Source organism: Camponotus vicinus, unplaced genomic scaffold (assembly GCF_025532165.1).
Source record: "Camponotus vicinus isolate PSW18456_S1 unplaced genomic scaffold, iyCamVici1.0 SCAF_5, whole genome shotgun sequence".
NCBI lineage: Eukaryota > Metazoa > Arthropoda > Insecta > Hymenoptera > Formicidae > Camponotus > Camponotus vicinus.
Window position 1 is genome coordinate 18,680,223 of NW_028141977.1, and position 23,897 is coordinate 18,704,119.

The window sequence follows — 23,897 nt, forward strand, 5'->3', positions numbered from 1 at the left end:
AATTAAAACGGCGAAAATCTGAAAAATATATTTCCGAAACACTTGGGATGGACAAATATTTGTTGAACAATAACGAGCGAACGTTAAAATTCACAATCAGCCATGCGAGTGCACGAAACTTTGGCATACTTTTGTTTATTTTTCGCAGAACAATAAAAAGCTATGTTTTAATGCAAATATATGTATGTAAAAAGTTGCGAAATATTAAGAATTTAGTCACAAGATAAATACATATGCATGTCTGATCTGTTACGAATAACTTTTAATTTAATAAATATTAATTGTAAAATATACCTTTATTATATATATTTGATTTTTATAATAATACGTGTATATGGTATGTGTAATTATTTAAATATCTATAATTTTGAAACATGTCTAGATGATAAAATTCGAAAAAAAGCCGCCAATGGGGAAAATGGACAAGCAGCTGATCATCGTGTGTTACAATTACGTAAACATGTTAAGCAGTCGGTAACAGTATAGCCGGAAGATGTGTGAGTGCCCCGGGCTAGCATAATTTGGCACACTTGCAACATAAATAATAATGTTGTTGAAAGCTTTTAAATTTTGGATCAATTTTATAGATTTTAAATTTAATTTAAAAAACTTAACTTTGCAAAACACAACGTGCTTTGGAAGAATATTTAAGAATTATACAAAAATATATATTATATACATATTTATACACATTTCCTTATTTATATTTTTTATATAAATAATTTTATTCAAACTATTATTAAATTAATTTTACTTGAAAATACCGATCTCAACAAACACAAATCAATGCATAACGCTTGCCTCATGAATATGCATGTGTGTTTCTGTACAGAATTGTAATATATCTCCCTTCAAAAATATTCTATTCTAAACAATGTAAATTTGATGTTTTAATGTTTAAGATGAGTAGAAATTTAAAATTCTCGAAATATGCGATATAGCTTGATTTTGATAATTTTTTAAATATATTAGATTGCAATTAAGATATAAAATTTCTGTAAATTTATCTCATAGAATCTATTACATTATAAAATAAACTATACATTAGAGAAATACAGTGTATCCTTTTCACAAGGCTATATAGATAACCGTTGCTCTTCGATGCTTCGAAGAATCGAGATTAGCCCCACTTCATAATCTCAAACGACGCAGGCCTCGTGGAGAGGAACGCCAAGAGCGCAAACATGTCGCGCACAGCCGGATCGAGCACGTGGTCTGTCGTTACGCTCTGTCGTCTTGATGAAATGTCGCCCGCGCGCGCGTGGGTCTCGTCTCGAATTACACCGTTTCCCCCTGTCTACGTGAAAATTGCAGAACGAATTTCTACGAATGCTCCATTTTCCTTTACTTGCCTTTACAAAGGTCACAATTCAACGAAGACACGCGTGGAAATCTCGCTTAATCGCCACGGCTATTCTTATACAATTGATGTCAATGACGGAATATATATATTCGAGCGAGGAAAACGCGGAGAAAATGACACGAGGAAGCTCGAGGGGGACTCTCGAACGTCCTCGAAATTCGTCGTCCCGCTCGCGAGTCTCGTTCCCTGGCATCGCGTCGATGAAATCGCTCGCGAAATGGCAAACGTCCGCGTGGCCGTGCATACGTACCTCTTCTTTTCCGCGCAGGCCGATCCTCCTCGTCGAGCCCGGGTTGCTCCCACACCAGCACGTGACCGTTTCGACCCCCGTTCTCGCTGATCCTGCCGCCGCTCATCTCGGAAGCACAGGGGCAAGCTCGGGAAAAAAACTCGCTCGACGCACGAAAGAGAAACTGGCTCGTCGGACGGACGTTGACGTTGCGTCTGACGCGATAACAGCCGACTGTTCACACGCGCGCAAACTACTGCTTCTCCAACACTCTCTCAAGTCGAAAAGCGCCGAGGAACGAAAGCGCGCGCCTGCGTTCTTTTTTTATACCGGTCGGCCGACGATGGCGATAGCGATGGCGATGGCGGTGACGACGGCGACGACGGCGTCGGGGAAGGCAACGGCGGGCGACATTCGCGTGCGTGACACGGTGGCAAGGGTGAGGGCGCGTAGACGAGGTGAAGTCGCCGCGTGATACGAAACGATACTGACGAATCGAGGACTCGGGACTCCGGGACCGGCCGGTCGCTCGCTAGCTGCTACGACGATAATGACGGTCGTGAGCGAGCGATTGGACTCGTGGCGGGCCGGCTGCGCCAACCGCTCGGCCAATCGGAGCGCTGCGCGGCAAAAGTCACAACCGCCGGCGCGAAATTCAACTTACGCGTGCGGACGAGGAAAATCTGCACGACGTATTTCGCATTCTCTTTGTTAATGAAATCAATTGCACTTCCGTGAATTTGAAAGTGAAATTACGTTCCATTTAATACCCAATAACGAGAAGCTTATACATCTTAATAATTCTTAAAATTCATTTGTTTCTTAGAGAACATTACTATCTTAATTTTTAGCAGCAGTTCTTGTTATAATAAAATCTTAGAAAAAAATTACAATCCATTACAAAGAGCTAAAACGCTATGAAAAGAGAAGAAAAAAAGCATCTTTTGTATATTAACATGTAAAATTATAGATTTTTTTTTTAAAGATTATTTTACATATATAGAATAAAATTCAATGAGGTTTAATTGCTTACTCATCTCTCTTTTTAATTCCAAGAAGAAAAAGAGAATACTCTCTCTCGATTAAACCTGTTATTTTTAATCGATTTTCAAAAAGAAAAAGTTTTAATTTTTCAATAACTTTATTAATAATATTTTCGAGATTTGTTTTAATGAGTACTATAAATAGATGACTTGTTGGCTTTTTAAAGGTCACTAAAAATAAGAATAACTTAACAATTGTTTGTGTAGAGATAATATGTATATGAGCTGCAAGTTCGAATAATGAATAACGAACATCTATCGGGCTTCATTCCAACAAAGGCATCTGCGTATTATGAAACCGTATTACTCACTTTTGATCTACGAACTCGAAAATTAAGTAAATTATTGTCGTGTCAGATGTATCACTGTTCATTCATTCCACGCTGCTTATCAATATAAATTATCTAAAATCAGAAAAAAAATGAAATTGGCATGCGTCTTCAACATAATATAACAACATAACATTATATAATTTCATCCAGCGAGAAGTATCAAGATAATAGGAGACATTCTTCTAAGATTGCGTTTCACTCAAGAGAACTCTGAGAATATTTCTATACGCATTTCTCGCACGAAAAAAACGTAAATAAGGAAAATCCAGAGGAAATTCTTACCATTCATTCACACGATAAACAGGAATATTTATATTTTTTTCTGCAAATTGGAAATTCTTTCTTATTTAATAATATTTTTCCATGAAAAATTGCATGAGATACAATTCAAGATTTATAAACTAAAAGAAAGTTATAGGTGAAATTAATTTAAATCAAAATTATGTGTTGCATAAGATTACATCTCCGATTTACACCTGATTACGTCAGATATCGTAAGGAAGAAAAACTGAGTCATTGTAAAGATAGACCTGTAAACACCTGATTACATCTGATATCGTAAGGAAGAAAAACTGCGTTACTGTAAAGATAGTATCATAGTGTTTCGCATACTTGATTAAAATCTCTTGGAAGCTTCTGTTTCATTCATCGTGAAGCAGATCAAAATAAATTATTTATGAGAATAAAAAAATTTTATATGGGAGACAGTTTTAATGAATAAAAAAGGCCATTAAACTGATACTGTATTATGTCATTATGAATTATAACACATAGTTTGTTTACATAACTATTATAATGTAAAATTTTAATTTTTTTATCTTCTTTACAATTTTTTCCTTTCTCCTTTTTTTGACAATGTTAAAAGTTTTGCAATAAAATAATAGAATTTTATGATTATTATTATTGCAAATTATTTCTTAAAGATCGAAAAAAATATAATTTACAGTATTTAACATCTCATATGTAAGAGAAAAATATAATTAATCGCAATTAATGCTAATTTAAATTTAATTAACTCTCTTATTTCATGTAATTTAATTTCGATTCACGAGCTGGCCGTCAAAGGCAGATTAGAAAAGACATCGATCAGATAGGGACAAAATACGCGTCAAGTCGCGTAGGATTTTTGGCACGTTAAAAACTGATCAGTTATTAATAACTTACCACGCAATTTTATTTCTGGCTATCGTTTCGCAAAACGTTCGAAACAAACTACATTTACATGCTTCTCCAGCGTTGGAGTTATATGACGTATGTCGAGATGCAATCGCGCTTTGATCACATCGAAGAAGTACCGCTGATGATCAATAATCATCTCAATATGTCGACGATGCGTAGGCATTTTCTATTTGCGTCCGGTAAAGAGTATTTTATCTCAAGGCCTTGATTATCTATGATTACGAAATTTTCCGTCATCTTTTAACGATTGACGATTATGATGTACATGTACATAATTGGAAAGACACTTTCTTTTATTAATATTTCCGATAACAATTAAGAGATATGCTCCAGCATATCTCCTCACATTTATCTCTCACGAAAAATTATCGATATTAAAATTAATATAAATTCTAAGATAAACATCAATTCGTCGAGCATAAATTACATAATCGACTTTTCTCTGAAAGTTAAAAGCTCAGAAAAATGTTGCGAAATTCGCTCTTGAAAATATTCTTCAAGTAAGAAATCTTACATTTTTCGATGTGGCAATAAAATCATTGCGCGAAATGATAACAAACGATATGAAAAATATAATCAGTTTACTAATATTTTTTCACAATATTGAAAAGTATCACCGAGCCAAATTAATTAACCGAAACTATCAATGTTCTCGCATCTACGGGAACTTTGCTCTGATCTGCAGCGGGTATCAAAGTGTCAAGATAGGAGATACACAGGATTTTCCATGCCAAAATTGCAAAAATATAAGTAAATATTTGTTGACTGCTGGATATACGCGTTCCAGATATATCGTTGCAAAGAGTATATCGTTGTAAATCGAGAATGCAACGAAAAGCTTGATTTGAAGCTTATTGCTGTGTGCGACGTCGGTGTCGCATCATGGACTGGTTGCCTATAATTGATTTGATTGCTACATGTGTCCAGAATGTTGTTATTCAAAGTACAGTGCGATTCGTACAAATCAGAGAAGGAAATCGCCGGAATGTGGAAAACGTAATGCATCATCTTTTTCCCTCCTCTCTCTCTATCTTTAATCAGTATTAAATAATTGAAGTTGATAAGTATTAATTAACTGATTCTTCCACGCTTATCTCCCTTTTGTTCTTGCGGGCAATTATTTCTCGGTATTACTATCAGTCTTTATCAGAAACCATAGACTGCAGACTAAATCAAAAAGTTTGCCTCAAGATTATTGAAGAATTAACAGTATGAATACAAAAGTCAAAATTTCGTGCGCGTTGTATCAAATTCCTCTAAATTTATATAAACAATTTTATTTTTTTAATTTTTAAAAATTGATTTTAATTTTAATTTAATCTAAAAAGAAATTTTAACAAAATTTCGATTTGTGATAATTGAAATATTTAATATCTCTCTCTTTATATAAGATATGAGGAGGAGAAAAAAGAAGAATACAAGCAATCTATAATTGAATGATTTTTATGATATCGTGCATTTATTCGCAAAGATATAAAGATATCATATAACCAATTTAAAATTGAATTTATCGATTTACAAGTGTTTCGAGCACCAAAGAAGTTAATCAAATAAAAAGGAACCATCGAAAAATAATTCATCAATTTTATTGTGTAATCAGGCTTATCGAGTCTTTTTATAGTGTTACCTTTTATTCGCGACTTGTGTAATCATCTTTATGATTCATCGAAAAATACATTCATGTGTGTTTACATTCTCAGCTGAGCTAATTACATTTCCGATCGTTCAAAGACACGGACCACATAATTTTATACATATATATATATATATATATATATATATATATATATATATATATATTTATTTATTTATTTATTTATTTATTTATTTATTTATTGTATATATTTATATGTGTTTCCTTATATAAGAGCGATTATAAAATATTATAAAATCCGAAAAAAGACAAAACTTCCAATCGTGATGACTTTGGCGAAGATCACGGTCAAAATTCGAGAAATCGTCGCCAATTATTTTACAATGGTTCCCTTTAAACGATTGCACAAAGCGTAATCTTGAATGATCTTCGAGCATGCACTTAATTGTGCAATCGATGACTCGTTTCATGACGCAGCATATTTTCTTTTGTTCGTGAATCACATATCGTTCAATTTCATGTGGCGTGAATCGCAATTTCCCAAGTAAAACATGTACAATGAGCAATTACATATATAACTGATAAATTTGATTAACACAATGAGGGCAACACACTTCTGTAATTGATATAAATAATTTACGAAATTTGTAAACAAAGTTTCTCATCAAAACTAATTCAATCTATATTTCTTTTTTGTTTTTGATAGTTTTCAAATTTAAATTACTGACGTGTATAATTAAATTAGCGCAAATATCATATTTTGCAAGTGGTCAATCTAATTTTCCAACATTTTATTTAAGATAACAAAAACAATCGATATTATACATCATTAATTATGTATTAAGATATTCTAACACATGTGTGTGTGAATCCATCTGCATGGATATTATCTCTGACGATTATTATCATTGAATGTAACATATTATTCGATATGATTAATTATATATATATATATATATATATATATATATATTTTTAATCATATAAATTAATTTATAATGATGAGCTAGTACTCTGCATATAGATAATATAGATATTCTGTTTATTGACGGCGAGAGTGCGTCGATAAAGAAGATACACTATCTACTATAGATAATTAAACATGCTTTCCATTAAATTATTTATCATACGAGTTAACCTCTTTTGCAGTAAAATAGAAATCTACAATAAAAGATATTATCTCTAAAGATAAAATATTGATCGATAAAAAGAAAGGATTTTTATCTCATATTATAAACAAAATTATGTCAAAATTATAAACAAAATTATGTCAAAATTATGTTGAGATTATATAAATAAGTGTGTATAAAAATTATCAAATATAAATTGCACATACATGTCTTTAAAAATAATCATTAAATAATTTTTATTTAATAATTATTATTGTTTTTTTTTGTAGATATAATTTTTTTTCATAATAAAATAATCATTGTAGTAAGTATCATTTCTAGTTCTTTTTTTAGCTCTCTCTCAATCTTCTCATGTTTCTGGCATCGCCACCTTCGATTGAATGCAATGTACTCACGTAAAATAATTTATCTTTAACATATAAATCTGTTCCCAGAGAGAATATAATATTTCCTGTCTCAGGAAGAGTACTGAAAATGTGGAAGTAGGATGTCGACGATTTTCTGATTGCTCCCTCTTACGTGAATGTGTGACACATGGACAGTTATAATAAACGCGGCCTTTACATTATTTAATACCCGGACGGGTCTCACACCATACTCGGCCTTAAATGCTTCAAGTTTCAAACCATCAACAGGAAACGTAAAAGCCCTCAAACTCGTTATCCACTATATTCAAGTGGAAAATAACTCTGATCATGCCACGAGGAAATACAAAGTGCAACAGGAAATCCAAGTGCATGTGAAATTTTATTTCCCTTTTATTTCCCTTTCCGTTTTATAATTAAAGTTCTCTTCATTTCTTAAATGAAAACATTGAAAACTATATCATCAAACTAGTTAATTTTAAACAAAACTAGTCTTAGTTTTGTTTAAAAATATTTAAAAAGATCTATGTTTAAGAAGCGTGAAAATTAATTTCACATTAATAAAAACTTATACATTAATATATTTATGGAGATTTTATTATTTTAAAAATTGTGAAGATATTTTAATAGAAGAAAATATTTTGATTACTTTTTTTTCAAAGTGCCTCTTTTCTAAGATACAGCAATATGCAAAGCACAAAGAAATGCATTATGCAAAGGATGAAAGAGATATATATTTTGCCGTTATAAATTTTGAAATAATTTCAAAAATTTCAAAAAATTATAATTAACGAAAAATTACACATTATAATTTGCTTGCATCATATCCGTTTCATATACAAAGATTTTAACTATACAAATAATCCGTGTCAAGGTATGATGTCAATAATTTGTCATATTATATCCGCAATTTTTGCGCGAGGCCGTGTTCGAGAGCGCAACTTAAGTTTCCAGAATTCGTCCTCGTATTGTGAAAGAATACAAAACGACTTAGCTATTAATAGCGCAATATATTTATCATGTTCCTATTATTATTATTTTCCTTGTTGTTACTTTATTACAATAAAATAGCAAGAAAAAAAACCGATATATAATTGCAATCAATTATTTTTATTTCGATTCGAAAATTTGCAATATAACTATCAAATAAATTTCTATTACCTTTTTTTAATTTATGTTTTGCAAAATAATAAAATTTTCTTTCCAACAAAACTACTTTATAAAAAGATAACTCGCGTTTTCCTCTGTTATAAGAATTTTAAAGATTTCAAATGATTCGACCACAGAAAAAAACAATCCACAATGTTCAAAAACGTAATTAGATATATCAGGAAAGGCGAATCGGCATAAGATTTCGATGCTTTTTACTTTCCTTTGATATTAAAAATGATTTACACGATTGTTACAAGTTTCGAATATTTTTTTTCCGCGTTCGTAAAGATAATTCGACGTGTTACGTATGTGTTTCCATTGAACCTAACACGTTTTTTACGTACAAATACGATTCATTAATACAGTATTAAGATATTTAATGACACTTTAGATAACAATGATAGATCGGATATTAATTTTTGCCGATCAAAGTAATTTTCGTCAATCATGTGTGATAACACGCATTAGCATGAAATGATATCAAGTGAAGCACGTGAAACTCTAATTCATCGATGTTGAAATTTTTATGAATTAAAATGATGTATTCCACATCGAGTTCTTGACACATTTATTAAAATGTAGAAATTTAACTTTCAGAGTTAGAAATTAAAAAATTACAAATGAATAGACTATAAATCTTATTCGTAAATTTAGGATATGTTACGATCATTTATTCTTCTTACAATAACTCGCTTTTTCGATTAGCTGATGACGTGAATTTGCCAATACTCTCTCTGAGAATTCTCGTGGAATTTGTTTGGTTTTATCAACCATCATTATTGCAATTCGACACACGCTAAGACATGTGTATATTTAGACAGTAACAAAATGATACGAAAAATTTATCAAATTTTTTATAATGTCTTCAAAAAGATTTTCTCGTTTCGTTAAAAATCAATGTTGTTGCTTGAATGTGTCGCAATTAATCGCTAATCTGCCATTTCTCGATAAAATATCGCATTAGTATCGCAATACGATGATAAATCCTTGTTAAATAAAGATTATAATCTTGTCTTTTTAAAAGATATTAAATCGTATGATTTATTATCCGCGATTGTACGATATAACTTCAAAAATAATTTTAAATATTATCTTTAACAATATTTGGCATGATTGAAAATAATAATATTTATTCTTGTAAATATAAGATATTTTTATTACGTCGCCCCGCAAAATCTAATATTTTTAAAAGAATTTAATTAATTCAATCGAGCAAACTTTATTTGTTAAACTCGTCAATTAATTAAACGAAATTTAATTCTTTCTCATTTAATCTCTAGCTTTTCTGTAAATAGAATGTTTGCGTCAAGTTATTTTTATTAATCAAATTATCAAATATTATCTTTTACATACATATTTTTACTTATATATTATATAGTAATATAATATAATAATATATAATAATAACAATATAATAATAAGTGAGAGAAAAAGAGAATATATATATATATTGGAAAGAAGAGAAGGAAAAATTATGCAGACTATGTAAGGAGGAAATAGAAAGTTTATGGCATGTACTAAAGGAATGTGAGAGGATAAGACAAGGAGAGGAAATAGAAAAATTTTAGGGAACGATGGATTGAACAGGGATTGAAACCATTAAGGAAGATAGAGGGAGAAAGGAAGAAAGCGGCTGAGGAAGATTAGCGGGGAGAAGAGATATAAAAGGCAGGTAGATAGAGATTTTTAGGAGGGTACTCTCTAAAAGTGAATCAGTGAAAATATCACAGTAAAATAAGATTTCACTGAGAATCAGTGAGTATTTTACTGATCTTCAGTGGAAACGCTTACTTTTTTGTTATTTTATCTTATATCTCACTGATTATGGTCAGTTAAAATAAAATTTACTATAAAACCAGTAAATTTTACTGTAAAACCAGTAATCGCTAGTTCGTTCGTTTACCGCTATGATCGCTATCTCTCTCGTATTTAATTTTAGTCATAAGAATTATATAAAGTTTGCAAAAAGCGACATTTAAAATTAGAAGTATTACTTCGATTTAATTTTTGATACAATCTCAATAGAGAGGCTTCAGATATTAAATCGATCTTTATAAGTCGGACAAATAAATGTCTGGCGACTTAATGAAAATTATTCGTTCGTTATTTATTTAAAATAACAAGTTCAATATGCATGTAATATATAAATAAAATAAAATTTTTAATATAATAAATATTTAGTAAATATAAATAAAATTTTTAAGTTTATATGAAACAGGTAGAGAGATGAATTGTAATTTAATATTACTGACAATAACGAACGAAATATTACTAATATTGAGAAATATTACTGATTGAAACAGTCAAAATTATTAACTGATTCTTTTAATAAAATATCACTGATTTACAGTGCTGTACTTATAACTGCTGTAATAAGTGACTATTTACTGTTTTTCAGTGATAATACGCTGATTCACTTTTAGAGAGTAAGAGTATGGAGAATAGAGGAATGTAGATAGATTAGATAGAGATGGATAGGGACTGAAACCATTAAGAAAGATGGAAGAAGAAAGAGAGAATAGGCTGTGCAAGATTAGAAGAGAGAAGAGAGGTAAAAGTTTTCGTTTAATCTTGGAATTTCTGAATTGTTGATTTACAGTTGCAGATTAAGACATCTATTTTCGTTTTTCGTTTTTGTTAGTTCGTTTGTAAGTTTTTAGTTAGAGTAGCAGATAACTTTTAGTTTTTAGTTTTTAGTTTCTAATTTCATTTAAGTATAGATCAGACAGACGAAATTTTAAGTTAATTTTTAGTTTTAATGCAATTATATTTTCAACTTTGTTTTCAGTCTTCAATTAAGGAGATTTACAGAATTTTTTTTAACGTGATTTCGATAGTCTAAGTTTAGTGTTTTGGAGCTTATGCTGTATTGCATTTTATATTTTATAATTTATAATTTATATTTTACGTTTCATGTGTTTTATGTTTTATGTATTATGTTTATGTGTATATTATATCTAGCTAATTCATTTAGAAGTTTACTCTAATTAAAAAGGCAAATTGTTCAGTTTTACTACTACATTAGTTACGGATCTAATGCGAGTTTTATGAAGATATGGTGGTTTTTGTGTTTGGTATGTTTTGTTTTGTATTAATATGTAATAATGCGCTACAAACAGATGCATAGTGATACAACCGGAAGTCTAGCCAAAGCCGAAAAGTATAAATTATGCTAAAATAATAATAATAATAATAATAATAAATATAATAATAATAACAACAAAGAAATAATTTATGATACAGAAATAGAAATATAGACGTGTATAGATTTTAATGAGACTCATCTAGATAAATATGTTTCAAGGCATTCATTTTAAATTATCTTGTATATCAGTATAATTTATTTTATAGGTAAATTAATTTACAAGCAATAGAAAAATTATCTAACACAATCATCGTGAATATTCATCAAATTACGATTAGCCGCAATGCGGTATATCTTGAATACAATGTGATGAGAGATCAATAGAAAAACACAATGTAATGTGTAACAGAACCGAATGGTACCATGCTACGCCAAAGCCGAAGAAAAAAATTATTTTATAAGCACCACGCATCAATATGCGCATTATTAACCTTTAGACTGTCCGGAAAGCCACTTTTTTGTGACTTTGAACAAATCTCGAAATTCTGCGTATGTGTTATTTATATAGAAAAATTTTTGGGAAAAAACCACTATTTTAACGACAAAATGCCGGCAGTCTAAAAATTAAGAAAAGAATCATTAATCACGCATAATAATTCGACATCTTGAACGTTCAAAATTATACGCAAATAATATTCTATAGTATAGATGAGATAGAGCCATTTGATTCCAATGCCCGGAATTTTTGTATATCCCGAGATTTATGTATATATAATTTAAATTGAGTGCATAAAAAAAAGATAAAATATCAATCATTCCATGAATATTTTGTAATCGCGGAAATATTTTAAATTAAAAGTAAGAGAGAAATTTTTTTTCTCCTTTTTTTAGACGAAATAATTTACATCAATCGATTTTTCTAATGATTTTACATTGATAAAAAAATCTCATTGCTTGAAATATTTATAACTTCATGCATTAAATAAAAAAAATTACATCATCGAAATTACATCCTGTGGTTTCGCTTAGTTGATTCAAGTGTCTAATGTCCATCCTTTTATATTATAATTCGATAAAAATTTTCAAAATTGCGTTTTGCGGTTTTGCAAGAAATGCAAACATCATGCGAATCGTTTCTCAGGTTGCTTTGCGGCGAGATAAAACTCGCTTGATGTAATGAGAAATCTGGGAAAAAAAATTTCAACGAAATTGATGTTTTTTACGTCGCAAATATCAGATTAAATGTGAATTACTGATAAAGCCACGGCGCGACATATATTATTCACAATGACGCAAGGTGTAAGCGATCCTTCCAGCAATTTATCCAAGGTCCAAGTTCTTGGACGAAAATTAGAGACTCTGTCTAATTCTATCTTTTTAACATAATCATATGCAGTTGCAGTTGATTTACAATTAATTCATAAACCGCAAATGAAAAATTTGAAAGGGGAATTTCAACCGCGCAATCGCAACGCGTCCACCACTTTTAACATTATATTACACGTCTATTGATGTCTGTCAAGAATGCAATAAATAGTTTGACTTGTTAAATTTTTACATTGGATATTTTACTAAAATATAATGGAAATTTTAAAGAGAAAATTTCTGACGTAAATTTTTAATCTTCAATTTTTTTTTATTTAACACAAGAATCATTAATAATAAACATAATTTTTATAAAATGAAAATAATTAATTGGCTTTTTGTTAATCCTCACTGGCTTTTGTAAATCCTCATTAAAATAAATAATTATAAATCATTTCTAACTCAATTTTATTTGAAATTTACTTTAAAAAAATTTCAATATTTTAGTGCATAATCCTGCAAACAAGTTGTATAAGTTGATCATATTATGCATAAACTGTAAAGAGAAAATATCATGTATTTTATATATTTTCATTATCAAGAAAAAATTTCAAGCATACTTAACATACTTTGAAAAAAGAGTCCTTTATCACATCTTCGCACAATAATAACTTTTTCGAGTGTTCAAACTTACTGAAAATAGGGCCAACTGCAATTGCACAATAAAAAAGTTATAGTTAAAATTTCTATTTTTTTATTAATTATTACTACTATAATGTTGATGATAATAACCTTGTACGTAGTGATAATAACTTTAAATATTGCTATATAACTTTAAAAGTTGCCATTAAAAATAATTATATATTTATGATAATTATAACTATTTTTTTATCAGCAACAACTATAAAACAAACATTAAGTATAGTATAATGATCCTTGTCAGTGGTAAAATATAGTGATAATTACACATAGCTTCTTCCACACTATAATTTGTATATTGAGTCACTGGTGATACTACGTCGTAGAACTATTTCGCGTTATAATATAATATTCTCCAAGTGCGCAAAAAAAACATAGTAACTAGCCCAATGTTAAAGTTATCATTGGGATCGGTTGCTATGCTCGCGTCATTAATTGTAATTAATTATATAAGCCGTACTACTGGTATCACTCGGTTCGATAAAATTCTACCAGTGCGTAATAATTATATGTTATTTACTATAAGCTCGTTATATGCGTAATTAGTGCGAAGGAGATAAATGTGTCAGCGACACCTTCCCTATTATCAATCAAGGTTTGATATTCGAGCACCGCAACTCAAATGTCAAGTATGTTTAATCATCGCGTTGAAATGTTCCCGAAGTTAGAAATAGCCGTAATTTTGTAATCAAATTTAACGAATCAATTCATATCTTAAAGAATACACAATTAATTATCAATATATTATTTTATCAACAGTATTTTATAACAGTATCATATCAGCATCAATTGATTATATTAATTCTATTTGAATCTCTAATAAATTCATGATCAATTATAACTTTCATTTGTATTTTGTAATTAATCGGCAATTAATTATAATAATATACATACATATACATACATAATTTATTCTTATCCTAAATAAATATTTTATATTCGAAAAGCCTTTTTCATATTTCAGTTTCTCAAAAAATTTTCTAAGCGTATATAAATATTTTATTTTAAAATCGATTAAAATTATTATATATAGCAAATGATTGAGTCGATCGGTCAAACTATCATTTAATTTGATAACAAGAAACAAAAAATGCCATATGAAGTGGTAGATGGAATGACAAAGCATTTATTATTTTATTATCGCTATAATTAATTGTTATGACGTGAACGTAATCAATTAATTAACTATAGTAGAAGTGCACTTGACGATAAAAAATGCATTATTTCCAGTATCGATGTAAAATGCATTAGTAGAACGTGAGAACTTTGAGAGAAATGTAATATTAATGAAAACACGTAATCTTTATGAAAATTAGTGAGAAACAATGCAATACAATTCCGTATAATACTCGCAAATTTTATTGCGAATTTATATAATTAAATATTCACGGATTCTAAATTCCTTATATATTTCAAACTAATTGAACACGTTTCGATTTTATTAATAAACTTGATCTCACTTTAATCATTCCGTTAATTTATGGATATGTAACGTTAGCATAGAAAACTATGTATCCATGCATTATTTATGTTGCAACAAAAAACAATAATCGATCTGATGCAAACGTTGGTATTTTTTCATTTCTTCTGTTCATAATCTCAGCAAAAAAATATTAATGTATATATATTCAATATATTTTAATATAATAAAATTGCACGAATGTAGATGATGTAACACAGTTTAAATGATTTTAAAAATCATTTAAAATATATTTAAAGTAATTTTACTCTTCTTTCTTGATAGTAAAGCTATAATTTCGATTAAAAATTACTAAAAATTATCTCCTTCGAGTTCATAATAATTCATATAATTAGCAGAATCGTAATTTATTAGTCAACCCATTAAGAAAATTAATAAACTTATAAGAGAATCGCAATCAAAACCGACATGATGCACGCGATTAGAAAAGCACGAGATCCGCCTACGTACTCAATTTTAAATTGCTTATGTAAGTAAAACTGATTATATGATAATAAAAACACAGATAAACTTCTATAGTGAGATCCTATCTAAATGTCGTTTTGATAAAAACAAAAAGTGCTGATATAATGCTATAAACTAATAGGCGGTAACATGCCTTAACGAAAATAAAAATATATTCGTCCAGTTAAAAATATATTCGTACAGTCTCATGAGAGATTGCAGTTGAGAAATCTCTTTCCATGAATTTATAATTAAGAAACAACTCGCAGGTACAAAATAAATTCTCTAACATGAATTGCTAAAAAAAAGAAGACTTGCTAAATATAATAATATAAAAAAACAGAGAGAGAGATAGCCTTTAAATTGTAATGGGAAAAAAGGATATTAATTGTAAAGGAAAAAAATATATAATATAAGAATAAATAATTTTTAACTGTCAATTCAATTCCCGTTTTTTTTTTATGAATTCTTTATATCTCTAAGAATTTTCGCACACATCAAAAAGAATTTTGGAACTATTTTTACGAAAAATTCAAAAATTTCACATATTAATAAATTGTGATATATATTAACTATTATAAAATATAAAATATTAACATATAACACACATACTCTCTCTCTCTCTCTCTCTCTATAAATTTATTATATTTCTAAGGAATATACTTCTAAACTAATCTAAATATACTTCTAGCACAAATTTAAATTATGCTTTTAAAGAATTTTCAAATGAAATTGGAAGAATGGGATTGTGAGAAAGAGATTTCATCAAAAACAAAATGCTCTGGGTTAGATAAATTTTCATACCTTGTAAATATGTAAAAAAAAGAGAATTGAAACTTTGAAATTTTTAGACGACTTGACTGCAATAAATAAACATCTTTATTCATAGAAACAGATATGACTGAGCATACATTAACATTCCTATTAATATTCCTATTTGTTCTCAAGGTTCAGAATGTAAAAGGAGACATTAAGTTGAATGGCAAGAGATTGTTATGAGATATTTACGAGATATTTAAAGTTTATAAAAGACAGAAGATGAAAACAGTTACAATTTATGCAGTTACATGTTATACGGCATTACATGTTACATCATAAAATTTAATAACTTAAAATAAATAATGTTAAATAATAATATTGATTTAATATGATTTAGCATAATTTTTTAAAAATTTTACAAAAAGTCATTCGATAATGGATGTAACTTTTAAAACGCGTCTTTTATTTGGCAATTAAAACTATATTTTTAAGTACAATTTATCGTATATCGTAAAATGCATCAATTTATCGAGAAAAGTTTTTATTTCCGACTTTATTTCAAGTATTGTTTGCAGAAATACCTTAACAATTAAATCTTGATTATCTTACCAATTTGCAGAAACAAACAAAACGATGCAATGTAAGCATTACATAATCTTATATAGATTTATGTCATAACGAATAATTAAGTAAATAATTGGTATGCATCTTGTAATCACTTGGCGAGTATAACACACAAAAGATTTGATGTATAATCTATGTTGGCTAGGAAGTTTTTCCAAGATACTACAGATACATATTAAAGAGTTTAGTTAGCAGATGCGAAAATATGTGGTGACGAATTCGAGACCTTCATTTATTTCACATGGCATGCGTGTAGTATGCTATAACAATGACTGATTCATTTACTAAATTATTACACATATAAATATGCTGCATAGAATTTTTCAAAAAGACACATATTCCTGTCACTACAAAACAAATGCAATGTTTACATATTAGCGTTGCATTTGTAAGATATATTCAGTGTAATGAAAAAGCGGAAATTAAATTTTAGATTAAATATTTAAAAAGTGATATTTTTATATAAAAACATCATCAATCTCACATCTTATATTGGCGTAAATATCATTTATTAAATTAATGTCTCAAGTTTTTCAACATGCCAAGTTAATCTTTTTTATAATTCAGAATATTATTCTTGGAATCCAATCGATATTTTTTATTCTTTTCACCTTTAACTGCGTGATTTTAATAAAAATTAAAGAGTCTCTGACAAGTATTATTTTTAAGATTAATAAATCGCTACATCATTATTTGCTAATGAGAAAACCTTGTACTTGTTGTCTAGAATATTAATGGATTAGATTAGCGATGAACGTAATTCAAGCATGTTAAATCGCTTATAATTAGATTCAATTCAAATTAATTTCAAAAACGCTGCTTCAATACACGCGTATGTTCAACGTCTATTTGATATTAAAGGATTCGACCGGAAGACGCGAAATTAACTTGATTTGCAACAGATTAAACGGTTGTCGCGTTTTTTAACCACTTTCCAATTCACACAGTCGTTCCACTTGTTTTCATTGAGGAGCGATCTTCGTGCACGAACATGGCTATTCTCAATAATACCAGTTAACACTCATTTTGTCTTTACTAAGGTAGGTTCACGAAGAAATAAAAACAAAAGAAGCATTAATAAATCGATTCGAACTTCGAACTAAAAAAAATAAAAAATATAAAAAGAATAATCAAAGATAAGAGAGGTATAACGTGTGAAATCTAATCTAATAATTGATTAATCGAAGATTAAGAATTATTTTTCCTCAAATTAATATCATCGTAAATTTTCAATAAATTTTATATCATAATGCATGTTGGGATATATAACATTTAATCGTGACTGATAGCGATCGTATAGAAAATAAATTCGGACAGAATTCAAAATATATGTTGACGTGTGTGGATTCTTAAGATAATCTTGAATATTTTTTGCTCGTTGAAACAAGAGGGAAAAGGAAATCGAAAATTATCTTAAGGTGCGAGAATGGAAAGAAGAAAAAAATAAAAATAAATTTTAAGAGATTTCGAAGATCTCAGTGTCACAATTTAGTGGATTGTGAAAAATATAGAAAATAAAAGCATCTACATCGACTTTGTTATTATTTCAAGTGAATCTCGATCTTGTATCCTGATATTTTTAATTTTGTCCGTGTTTCAATTACGATTTCTAAGCGTTACGCTATTCTTCACCGTTCGTTACGGCTTCCACTTCTGTATTTTTCTCATTAGAAATGAGAAAAGTACAAAAGAACGTCCACAAAGCTGCATTAATCAGGAAAATATTTTGTAAAAATATGTATTGTTCTTCATTACTCGTTAGACAAAATTAAATATTTTTACAATTAGAAGTTTTGATCATAAATAAGAAAGACTTTCACGTAATTATCAATAAAGTGGGTCTCGATCTAAATTTTAAGAAATTACTGCGAACTGTAGAAAGTTAATCTTCATATAATAAAAACTTCAATACAAACATAATGAAATTTTATTATTTTAAGAACAAATAAATTTTTCTTGCTACAAAATAAAAAACACAATTAATATCCAAAAAATTGAAATAAATGTCGATAAAATCTCGATAAGAAAATTTATATCTACTACCTCACGCAATGTTCGACTTCATTGTTATCTCCGTCTAAGCTCATTGCATTGCCTACTCGTGATTTCATTGTCGAGTCCACGATATACATTTCGACGAGAGAATACACGACACAATTAGAATTGCGTAAAAAGAGGGGGTCACATTTCACTGAAAGCCACAAACAACGTGAGATTCGAGAGCTATGTAATGAAAGTGAGTTAATTGGAATCCCTGGTAATTATCTTACGTAAAACCGCCAGTGAGCCGGCTTTAACTGTCATTATAGGCAATCCCATCAGCCACGGAGAATGCCGTCACGTGATCCCATCACTTCCGGATTAGTTATGCGCGAATCGAACAAAGTGATTCGCATCGACCGACTTATGTAAACGCCATACCGGTCGTGTTGTAATGAGCGCAAACCAGATTGTATCATAAGTTTCGTTTGTTTTAAAAAAGAGAAATGCAATATCTCGCGATATTATTCGCAATTAATTGCAAATGCTGATTATTATCTCGTGAAATCTGCATCGAAAAAGATATGCTTTTTTGCACACTTTTTAATTTTTCGTTTTAATTTATCGTGAAATCTAGATATAAAAGTACATAAGATATAAAAAAAATATGCAGGTGCTACTCTATGTGCTACTCTTCCTTTCGAAGCTTCATCTCCAACTTTCATTTTAACGAGATTGATTCTTAAAGAGAAAATCTAGACAGATAATGCTGATACCGTTATTTGACACAGCCGTTAACCAACATTTACCTTAAGATAAAATTTTGATGGAGTCAAAATTAATTTAAGTGTTAAGAGTAAAGTTGTATTTGAAGAGAAAAAAATTAGTTTTAGTTATCTAATCAATTCTTGCTTAGAAAATTTAGATTATTGTAAATGTTATTTCATGGACCTATCGAAAAACAATTAAATAATTTGGCGATTATGAAAAACAGAAAAAATAAAAATCGATTATGTAACAATAAACTTAAATAGACAATAAATTTTGATAAATATATTTCAGAAACACACATGCACACTTTCATTTATTTCTATGAACCCTAATCATATGATGTGATGTATGGCATTAGTTGAAAATTTAGCAATTTAATATATATTTGAGACATAATAAATGATATATAAAATAATATGTCACTATCAGTTGAAGTAGATAACTAGGATTTAATCGTAAAAATGGTAATCTCGTGGTAATCTTTAATTGAAGAAATCACTTCCGAGTCCACATAATTCGTGATCGATCGCATTAAATAACTCGCAAAATTCAACAGAATTAATGAACTCGTTAATTATCTATTTCAACAGTATAGCTATTCTAACATTGACCTTGTATTCAAAAACAAGAGTAGCTTATGTAGCAGCCTGTGTCTAACAGGTTGTGACAAATTAATTAGAAATTATTAGAATTCCTTATATTAAAAATTACCTAATTTATTAGGAATAAATAGAATTATCTGGATTAAATATATAATTTTACTTTACATATATTTTATATATATTAGACAATATATTTCTCATAAGTTTTATATTCTAGATGTAAGACAGTGTTAAAAAAAAATTAGTTTTCCTGAAAAGAAGCAAATATCGGTCTATATATCCGCACAATACAGAAAATAAATTAATAGGGTTTTTTTAAAATATATGTTGATCAAATTAATATGAATTCGAAATGATATATCGAATCAAGCATTTATTATTACTTGGTTTCGACTTTTTTTGAAACTAAAATATCTTTTCAAGTGTATCTAGATTAATATTAATCTACTTAATGTTTATAATTATACATATATCTTAAAAGTCTTTATTTTGATTTTATTCTATTACGAAAAAATGTCGGACGCTCAATATAAGTTATTAAGATACTTAAAATTCTCACATTAATATTAAACCAATAATTTGATTTGTTCAATTAATCTGTGACAAATTCCTTGAAAATTTTCAAGATATCTTTATTTTTCCTAATTTTCTTACATATTAATTTAAAGATTTAGAAATGTGCCTTTTTATAAGAATCGAACGTATTAGTCTAAAATAATCATACTATAATGCCCAGAAGCAGAGAGTTATTAAGATTCTATCTCTACAAACTCATATTTCAAAAAATATAATCTTGTCATTTTATGCTGGTTTAATTTCTCTCTACATAGACTTATTCACGACACATTGAAAGTCAACTTACACTTTGTACCACGCAATATCTATTTATTGTTTACATTTTTTTAGCAAATTTCGAAACGCAGAACCTATTTACTATACAAATCGGCAGTCTTAGAGATTAAATTCGACATAATCTCAACAAAAACGCAGATTCCGATATGCATCACACACATAAAAATCCTCTTATTTGTAACAATTAGAATGTAATAAATAAATGCGTACAATATTCATACTTCGTGCGTTCTTACAGAATTACAGATTAAACTTAATTAATTTTTTGTTTACCCTATTTGCGAGTTCGATCCGTCTGGAAAGTTACTTGAAATTCAGTTGCGCCTCCGGGTAATAAATTAATTCGCGATCATATAGAAAGAAACGCTTGTTTACTTACCTTTTGGAGGCGGGACCTCAATGTTGAAAACCTCGGGTCTCTTAATCTCCGATTTCTTTCGATCCAGGGTCATACCGTTCTCGACCATGTTGTTGTCGTTCACGTGGATCGCGATCGCTTGGCAGAAAAAAGAATCCTTCGGCTCTCGAAGTATCTCCGAGATGAAGCGGCTCTCGTCCGGAAAATCGACGTCGAGGTCTCGTATCGCGTGTACAGTACACAGCGTGACGGTCACTCTGCCACTGTCACAAACACGGTCGAACTCGCAACACTTAGAGGCGAACACCTCGCGTACCTCGGCCAATTAGATCACGAAGCGAGACCCCACCGGTGCGGCACCCCTTCTTTCCCACGCAGGTGCGTTTTTCCCGAATTCCCGCACCTGTCTGTATCTACATGATTAAGAGAAAAGAAAGAAAATGCGGTGAAATTTCTGGAAAGAACAATCCGTACTTGGAAAATGTGATTTTTTTTCTTAAATAATTTACGTCAATGATACACGAAGAAATACTTCGAAAGTTTCAGATTTTAAATCAATATGCAGTACAAGATACGGAGACAATGTGCAGACAGGAGCTGTTATCATTTTATTTATTTGTGGATCTTTGAACGATGCGAAATTGAATTTTTATCGAGAAAAATTTTATATTTTGTATTTTAATATATATTTATAATATTTTTAATTTAAAAAAATTATGTTTTTCCTTCTTATATTCCTATAAATCAATCTTTAATAATTCTTTGATTATTCATTTTTAAGAAATCTTTCTTTTTCATTAAAATGTCTTATTAATCTATATAACAATACCTATATCTATGTTAAATTTTTCTCTGTTAAAATTTCATAACTCTCTTTTTCTTGTCACACAAATTTTAAATTTGTAACATATATGTATAAAATATTCTTGATAATTAATTTTCAAATTAGAAATCTATCTAAAATCCACTAAAAATAAAATATTAAATTTCATATATTTATATAATTTTGTATTTTTTAAATTTCAATCTCGAAAATTTTATTTATAATCGTTCGTAATTTAAGAATTATTTTTCAATTATAATCTAATAAAATTTTGTGCATTTCCGAGTAAATCAGGAAAAAAAAAATAGATTATCATAAATAGATAATATACTTTGTACATATCCGATTAATTTGTAGAGGTCTTTATTTCATAAGAATCTTAATCTCTGTTAGAGAATTCATGTGCGCGCGTACATTTCAAGATTATAAAATTGTGAAAAAGAATAATATTCATTTAATATATTACAAAATAATAAATCTCTATAATAGTTCTTTAATAATCTTTAAAATATAAACTGTTCTATTTGAGTAAATAAGAATAAATATATAAATAGTATATAATTTATTAAAATTAAAAATTAAAAATTAATAAAATAAATATTTACTAAATATTTATTAAATATTAATAAAATAAATTATAATAATAATGTTTTATTAATAATTTATTTTATTAAAATCATACTTTTTAATTTAAATCAATCGATTCAAAAATATAAAAAAAATATATATAGTTCAAGAATATATATATATATATATATACACATATATATATTGATAACTAATTTAATTATCAGCAAGTTATAAAATTAAAAAAGTTTAAGTACGTATCAAGCACGTAACCGCAAAAAATTATTGCAGATTATTACACCGTGTTCTTAGATAAAAAGAAATATAAATAAATGTCGTACATGCGTCAGCAATATCGTCCCATTATCTGTTCTATTAATTGAACGCTTTAATTGATGCTTTCACGTATATATAAAACTTCGAGAAGAAGAACGAGTAGCTCTAATGTTCAAAAATATCCATGAAATCTCGTATCAGCGCGACTATCGACATAATAATAAAGTAAATAAAAAATTTGATTATATATTATATTTAAAATCGAATCGAAACACTAAAGATAACGCATATAGTTCAAATGTAAACTGATCAAATATCCATTTGACAGAAAATATCCACTTCAAATTAAATAAACAATATTTCTCAGAAGCAGGAATGTAAGTTGAAACGATCGAGTGCTTGATTGGTTATCACTGAATTAATTTCGATATAAAAAGCTTCACGTTTCTTTAAGATAAGACTAATACGTCTGCCAACACAGCGCAATTGTTCCTGCAAAAATATTTTATGGCTTAAAGCCAGTTTGTATAATAGCAAGACAGGAATATCTCGAAAAATATTCTAAATAATAATCTAAAATAGATATAATGTTATTTATATAATTAAGCTGATTGCGCCTTTAACTAAATTCTTATTAAAAATAAAAGGTATTAGAAAATTTAAAAAAATTAAAAAAAATATACACATATAACGCACAATGTTAAAAGAAGATTATTAAATATTGTAATTTCTCCAATAATTTTATTACCAATATTTTTCTTAAAATATTGGTTAAAACTATGCGAGCCGTCTCGAGAGAAAAATTAATATGTAAACCACCGTGCGGTAAAGCAAAGAACAATTCCCCACAAAGAAACTCATTCCCGGCACAGAGGACTCGTTCAC

General features: G+C 28.7%; 1 protein-coding gene across 2 annotated transcripts in view; it reads right to left on the reverse strand.

Annotated features, from left to right (window-relative positions):
* The window catches only part of Picot (putative inorganic phosphate cotransporter protein picot), a 51,573-nt gene that overhangs the window by 16,953 nt on the left and 10,723 nt on the right, over positions 1 to 23,897 (reverse strand). Inside the window, exon 2 of one of the 2 annotated variants that reach the window (XM_083101082.1) lies at positions 21,368 to 21,759. In XM_083101082.1, coding sequence (XP_082957208.1) covers positions 21,368 to 21,455 — 88 coding nt within the window. In that variant the 5' untranslated portion in view covers positions 21,456 to 21,759. Of the gene's footprint in view, positions 1 to 1,613; positions 2,145 to 21,367; positions 21,760 to 23,897 lie in introns of those variants that run through there. The other variant, XM_083101081.1, reaches the window with a different exon arrangement.